Raw genomic sequence first — 8,143 nt, 5'->3', positions numbered from 1 at the left:
GTTTGAGGAAATAATAAAAATTTTTATTTTATTTTAGAAAAAAAAAATGTAAATTTATCTGGTGTGAAAATTAATTTAAAAAAAATTGAAATTCAAAATATTTGTTCCAAAACAAAGAAATATTTTTAGATAATTCTAATTCGGTTTCCAAGCAAGCTCTCTCTCATTCACAGCGCCTCCGTTCTCGATTCTCCATTTTCATCGCTCATCACTCATCACCTTTTTCTTCTCCCACACACTCAAATCTCACGCAATGTCCACCATTCACAACGCCTCATGCTCCTGCTCCGCCGTCCGCGATTAACTGCGCCTGGAGCTCCGCCGTCCGCGATTAACTGCGACTGGAGCTCCGCCGTTAACGATTCACTGCGCCTCAAGCTCAGTCGTCTCTCCGTCTCGAGCATCACCGCCTTCGTCTGGACAGCGTCGTGGCCAACCAGCCGTGTCTTCTCCGGGCTCTGTGGTTTCGCTGTCCTCTTCTCCAGCCGTCCCCTTCGTGTACCATTTTCTGCTTCTATATTCTTTATTTTTTCTTGTTGTCCATGTAAGCTCTGATAATAGTTCTTCACTGTTGAAATTTGTTTCTTGAGGCGGTTATTAATTTATATTTTTTTGTCCTTTGTTTAATTTAATTTCAGTGTCTTTAAAGTTAAAAGCAGAAAATTTTGAAAGGTCAACAATGTTATGAATGACTATGTTATGTTTTAATTGAGACTATGTTATGTTCTATGTCATTGGATTTATGATTTTATTGAGACTTTTTACGTTAGATTTATGTTTTCATTGAGGCTTATTTTATTGTTGATGGATGGAATTGTTATGTATGCTGGATAGTTGATGAGATTGTATAAATTTATGTTTTCCTTCATGAGGTGCAGTATTGGAAGATTGGAACACTTTGTTTGCATGTGCTTATAAATTTCTTACTTAAACATATTCAGTAGCATTATATTATATATTACAGATAACATTTCTCTGCTGCGTTGTGATGTAGTTATTGCCATTTAGGCTGTGCTTGTTCTTTTTTTTTTTTTTTCGTTTCTTTTTCTTTCCTTTTGTTTTCAGACACCCAAAAAATATATTACAACATATTCAGATTGATTTAGTTTCCCATACTTAAAAGTCACTCATTTTATTTTTTTGTTAATTCGATCACCATAACAAATTAATAATAGTATTTTTTATTGTTTCAGGTATTTCATGTTGAAAAATTGCCAAGAAAGGATTTTGTATCAAATTGCCAATGAGAGGAATCATTGGAGTAAGGCTTCAAACCCCCACCATCTCTAATGCCACTAGGAACACTCTAGCACATTTTTCCACCTCTTCTAGTTTTGGTGGTGGCAGCGGCAGCAGTAGTGGTCGAGGTCGTGGAGGCTCTGGTTTGGGAGGACCATTTGGATTCAATGAGAGCTCTCCAGGAAAGCCCAATTCTGGTGATCCTAAATCTGAAGCACCAGAGTTGCCTTCTCCCCCATCTCTGGTTTCTGGTCGCGGACACGGTCGTGGTAGGCCAGCCCCTCCGTCAGGCATGCCTTCTTTCTCGTCATTCATGTCCTCCATAAAACAGCCATCTGCTGGTCGTGGTCGTGGTGGTCCGTTACCATCCCATACCCAACAAGATTCCCAGAAGCAACCTGATTCTGAGCCAAAGAAACCCGTTTTCTTCAAAAGAGAGGAAGATGATGATTATGTTGGTGTTGGTGCTGGTGTTGGTGCTGGTGCTTCTTCAGATGTTTTGCCACCAAAAGCACCAATTTTTAGCAGTAGTGATGGTGAGAGTGATCAAAAGAACCTTCCTGGAGGCATAGTAGGCGTGTTGTCTGGAAGTGGACGTGGGAAGCCCCAGCAGCAGCCTAATCAAAGGACTCAAGTTTCCCAAGAGAATAGGCATATCCGTGCTCAGCGAGCTCCAGGCAGTGGTGTTGGTGATCGTCGTGCTCCTGCTGCTGCTGCTGCACCATCTGATTCTGTGCCTAAGAGACAGCCAATGCAAAGTGTTGATGATGCAGTGAATGTTGCACGGAGGATTCTGTTGCAACGGGATAATGCAGATGTTGCTGGAAGAGGAAGAGGTGGCTTTGGTCGAGGCAGGGGTGGAGGTCGGGGGAGAGGAGGATTTAGAGTGAGTGACTTGGAGGAAAGGGGTGATCGGGATAAGGATGAAGAGGATTCCGCCTCAGAGATGTTTCTTGGAGATGATGCAGACGGCGAGAGGTTTGCCCAGCGGGTTGGGCCTGACATCATGAATCAATTGACTGCAGGTTTTGAGGAGATGGCTAATAGTGTTTTCCCCTCACCATTGGAGGATGAGTATTTGGAAGCATTTGACACCAATTGTGCTGTAAGTGGTTAGCCACCACTGTCATTCTGAATTTGTTGAGAAATGATCAAGAGTAGTTCAATGAATCAAGGTGAAACTTTCCAGCTTAGCTGGATTTATTGGAAGGTTATAAAGAAGTGGATTAAGTTAATTGAATTGTTATTAGGGAACTCGTTGGCCTTGATTCAGCTATCTCAGAAGAAATTAAGAACAGTGGCTTTCTTAGAGAAAAATTTTAAGCTAACCCTCTGTTCCATGTTTGGTCTGCATATTACAGTATTTGACTGTTCTCTGTTGTTTTATTTTTTATGGCAGATTGAATTTGAGCCAGAATATTTGATGGGTGAGTTTGATCAGAACCCAGATATTGATGAGAAAGAACCTATTCCACTTCGGGATGCACTCGAGAAGATGAAACCCTTCTTGATGGCATATGAAGGGATTCAAAGTCAAGAAGAGTGGGAGGTATGCTGTATTAGTAATCTTATCTATGATTGAGGGCTACTAGAAATGATGTAACGTGCCAAAGTTTTGAGTTTTGACAATTAGTTTGGTTTCCAAATTTCCAATAACTCACTTTTTTCCCCTTGATTAATATGTACATTTAGATAACTGCTGTATTACTTCTTTTCCTTTGAAGTAATTGTCTGCTTTATGTTTCTGTATTTATTCACACTTGTTTTTTGCTTCTCTGACATTTATATCCTACTAGGAAATAATGGAAGAGACAATGGCGAGAGTTCCTTTGCTGAAAAAGATCGTCGATCACTACAGTGGACCAGATAGGGTAACTGCAAAGAAGCAAAATGAAGAATTAGAAAGAGTTGCTAGCACTCTTCCTAAAAGTGCACCATCTTCGGTGAAGCAATTTACTAACCGTGCTGTCATCTCTCTACAGGTTTGGAAACTGTAACTACTGGATGGCAAGTTACTTTTGTTTTAGGCATTGAACTGTAGATCCTATTATGAGTTTGTCTCTTACGTTGGTAGTCTCATAAGTTCATATTATGGAATTCATCATAAGTATTTATAAAGAAAGTAATTAGCAAATAATAATAAATGGTTCTAATTGTAGATTTGCAGTACAACCAAAAACATTCTATTAGCTACAAATATAGTAGAAAAGCAATTCGATAGTATATCTTATCCAAAGTCGAATGCAGTAATGGAATCATTTCTCAGCATTTTTGTAGTGTACTGCAGAATGGTTCAAACAATGAGGGTTTTTTTTTTTTGTCACAATTTGAAGACTTCTAAGTCCTAAAGTATGAAGAGATGGTATACATGGTTGATATACAAAGACCAAAATACCATACTTTTCTGAAATGTAAAGTGGGAAAAAACAAGCCTTATCCCAATAAGTGGGGTTGGCAGCATGAATTAAATGACGTCATTGTGTCATGTCATTTGCCTGAAGTCTATTTGTATTTACATCTCTCTCAACCATCTTATTTAGAGCCATTATAGGTCATTTTTTAACCCTTAGGCCTTAGCCACTGATGTATTTATTATTTGATATAACCTCTTGTCCCGATACTTTACTGGTCTTATCCCAACATGTTAAAACCACATAATATGTTATCAAATCAGCTTTTCAACAATAGGCATCACACCAACTTTCTCACTCATGCCCTCAGACCAATAGAGACTCCCAAAAGATCTGTTTCTTGTTTTGTTACCACCACTTTTATCGCCTTAATCGTCTTTTACTTTTTCAGTTTTCTCTATTTTTGTATTCTGTCATAAAGAACAATCTTTGAAATATTTCCTTTTACATTCACCTTCTCTTACATACTTCTGTCCAACCATCGTGATTCTTTATATCTTGTTCCAGTACCTCGTTTCTCCGAAGGTTTCTTTTGCTACTTTTCTGATCACTTCAGCATGTTTGCCATCTCATCTTATTTTCCTTTTTCTTCTACCTGTTTTTGGAAATCTCTTTATTTCTCACCTTCTATTAGCCACACACCTAATCGTTGGGTTCCTTTATTGATGACTTCTTGTCACTTTTTGCTGGAGTCGAAGAGCACACTATTTTTTTGTTTTGTTTTTTGATACAGTAGGGTTACTGTGATTCTTCTTACCAGCATTTCAACAACATTGACAAAAAAAAATTGATTATTTTGCAGTTAGTCCAAGAAAAAATCGACTTACCCACTTTATATGTCAGAAGATGTTTGTCTCGGTTCTTAAAATAGGTGTTTCTTATAGGAAACGTGAAGGCTGAAAAAAAATCCTAAAATTATTTTGCCTTATGTGTTGATTATCTCAACCATTTACCTTGTGGATCCCTTCATATCTGCACTCATCCTCCCCCCACATGTCGATTTAAGTCTTCCAAGGAAATCTTGTCTACCAATGGTATGTTTTGAATTAGACCTTGTAGATCTTCCAAAAACTTTGCCTGTGTTGTTTTTCCAAACTGACTTGTGATACATGTGCACTAATCACATAAAAGGCCTCCCCCATTAATGATCATTTTAATTGCGATGATTTGATCACCCATCCGTTTAACCTCTTATCACATCAGTCTTCAAATGCTTATCAACAGTAATACCTATTCCATTTCTATTCTTCACAAGTTTATAGTATGTTGCTTTCGGGCAACAACCAAACCTTAGCGCAATTCCGTGTTTGATCTATATCATTGAGTTTCAACAAAGTTTTACGTAACCTCCTCTTTTATGTGGCTTTGGAACCTACTATGTCAGATACTGACATAAGCCGGAGTTTTTATTAAATGAAAAAAGGACAAGGAATAGAAGTTTTCCTTGGACTTTGAATGATATGTTAATGTTAATCCATACATGATTTTGCATGCTTTTGAATTATATATGTGCAGTATGTATATGACGTATGTCTTTGTTAATGTATAATAATACAAGACCGCAAATCATATGTATGCCTGTGGTGGGGAAATTACATAAATGATGAACCACCATATGTAGCATGCTTGATTCTCTTGCTTTCTATGTAGCATGTTTATGTTAATGTTTGGATTGGAACATGATGATGCAGAGCAATCCAGGATGGGGGTTCGACAAGAAATGCCATTTCATGGATAAACTAGTTTGGGAGGTATCTCAACATTACAAATGATGAGTTATAATTTGCTCTTTTCAATTTTAAACCTTTTACATTATAGATGTCAACTTTTGAGGTGTACAATGCTATGCGGATTAATCAACTTTTGCCTTAATTATCGTTAGTTTATAAGATCTCTCAACACTTGAAAGGAATGGAGAATATTAGACAACTTTGGCCTCGTTTCATTTTAGTTCTTTCTTTTCTTTTAAATAACTGTTACAATTCTTGTAATAATAATTCGATTGATATTTATTATAGCATGGTTGCGTGATGTTATTAGACGGATATTATATAATTTTTAATTTGTTTTAGACTATTAGATGAATATTAAATTTCTAGTATTGTAATCAGCAGCTCATGCATCATATAATTCTTCGTTTGGATAATGGATAAACTACTATGTAAGAGTTCAATGTAATTTGATACAAATTGATCTCGTTTCCAAGTAGGGCTGTATTAGTTCATTGTATTTAGATATAAAAGAGAGAGGAGTGCTAGGGGCAGTAACTTTTGTTATTTGTAATCATCAAGTAGTTATCAATGATGTTTTTAATGGTGTGAGATTTCATTCAATAGTATGAGATTACTCACTTTTTTTTTTTGCTGGTTACATACTGGCCAAAATTTAATAAAGTTGCTGGTTCTTAGATTTTTTTATTAATGAGCTATTTATCCATCAAAAGTTCAAGAAGGTTTCGTCAACTCTATGGGTACATATGGTGGTATAAAAGAATTTTTTTTTTGTTTTCATTTAGTTTCAATATATCAAATATGTCTTTGAACGTTTATATATTTCACTTTAGTTCTTTCTCTTTATAAAAAAGTTGTGTTTTACGAATACCTGTTAATGATAATTGATATCAACTTGTCAAGGGAAGGCTTCGTGGATTTACATACTTGAAATGCTAATCTCTTCTTAATCTTTGTTTTTATTAGGCATAAAAAAAATTCCTTACATGATGTATAAGGTTTAGTCATCAATTTAAGTGTGTTTCTCACCATGCATCATTTATGACATTGTATAACATTGATAACAATCGTCTCGCCGGTATAATTCGGTATATATGATGAATCTTGATAGGATCCATTCCCTCTAAAAGCATATTATTTAAAGTAGGGTTTAAATTAGTTGCGCTGTTAGGATTTCTAGTGTTCTATTAGGGTTTTTGATGCTCTAACTAGGGCTACTAAATTTCGAACTCTTTTTCAGCACCTACTGTTATCAACAATTTTTCTTTAGCCTCTCCTGGTCTTTAACTTAGTGACACCATGGAATCAGAGTAGGGGAATCTCATCATCATATTTTGGAGAATGAAGGGTTAATTTGTTTGTAGAAGGATATTTCTAAAAAAATGGATGCTTGTTCTAAAGAGTCTTATTGAAAGGTTATTTGCCGAAAACAAAATCCTTCTCACTTGGCACCTTAGACAATGTAGTACAGGTTATTTGGGGGAGACATGCTAGTTTAAGTGTTACTAACTTGAGGAATCACTAATTTAGAGATAAATATTGATTGATTTGGTCCTAAAAATTTGAAGTCAAAATCAAAATTGTCTTTAACCTTCCTTTTTATTTAAATTCAAAATAATCATCAACATTGCATTTCGAATTAAAATCGTCCTTTTAAAATTTCTAATGATGAGGACGAAGATCCTGAGGAGTGTATGAATGTGATTGAGGTTTCTTCTAACGACGATGGTTGATGCTTGGGAGTTGAGGATGTGACATCTGAGAGTTTTTTTGTGTTAGCCAAATTTTTGTATTTAATCTCTCACTTTTGATTAGGCTCACTGAGAGAGTAAGATATATATAGTTGACTAGGATAGTTTTGATTATTTATATAGTAACAACAAACAAAATGTGAAAGGTTGTACGCTAACTTTTAACCTATATATATATATATAATGTAAATAGTATGTATGATGTATGTTATCTCTATCTCTGATGTTTGTGTTATTTTATCGTACTTATTTAACTTTTTTTTTAAAAAAAGAGAAAGAAAGTTTTTCAAAAATTCGATTGCGCACTAATACAATTACAGACTTAGTGCTTATTTGGGCGTCATTATTTTAATGAAAAAAGATCTTTTTTATTTTTTAGCGTGTTTGACAAATTTTTAATAATAAAAGTAAAAGCACTAAAAAATAAGAAAAAAAATCTTTTTTCAAAAGTTGTAATTTACATCTTTTTTTAAAAGATCTTTTTTATTTAAAAAAAAAGATATTTTTCATATAATAAATAAAAAGGTACTTTTATATCGTTATACCTAAACATAATTGATAAATAAAAAATATCTTTTTGTACGAGATATCCAAACATAAAATTATTTTTATTTTTTCATAAGATCTTTTAAAAAAAGATAACTTAAAAAAAGATTTTTTCTTAAAAACTCATCCAAACAAATCTTTAATAATAAATATTTAGTTAATTTTTAGAAAAACAAATTTGTGACACTTAACTTTCGGTGATCATAACGAAAATTAGATCATTACCATTAACCGCCCCACGCTTTCGGACTTGGGCTCCATTATCTATCTACTTAATATACTAAAATTGCGTTTTCCCCTAACTACTAAAGGTGACGTGTCGATCTTTCATGCCTCCGTTTTCCCTCCAAAATGAATAAAAAATTTTTTCTATTCTAAATTATTTTATTGTAATTATATTATAATTAATACTAAATGAATAATATATAATTATATTAATTTAGCAACATATCTTCATTATTGAAGT

General features: G+C 34.5%; 1 protein-coding gene across 1 annotated transcript; it reads left to right on the top strand.

Moving 5' to 3' along the window:
• Positions 135-5,726, top strand: LOC107626287. The gene is made up of 5 exons (XM_016329143.2): positions 135-498; positions 1,194-2,344; positions 2,639-2,788; positions 3,036-3,221; positions 5,342-5,726. The coding sequence occupies exons 2-5, from the start codon at positions 1,244-1,246 to the stop codon at positions 5,420-5,422; spliced, it is 1,518 nt and encodes a 505-aa protein (XP_016184629.1). The 5' UTR covers positions 135-498; positions 1,194-1,243; the 3' UTR covers positions 5,423-5,726.

Source organism: Arachis ipaensis, chromosome B01 (assembly GCF_000816755.2).
Source record: "Arachis ipaensis cultivar K30076 chromosome B01, Araip1.1, whole genome shotgun sequence".
NCBI lineage: Eukaryota > Viridiplantae > Streptophyta > Magnoliopsida > Fabales > Fabaceae > Arachis > Arachis ipaensis.
The sequence above is the reverse complement of the archived record's forward strand: the minus strand, read 5'-3'. Positions and strand labels throughout refer to the sequence as shown.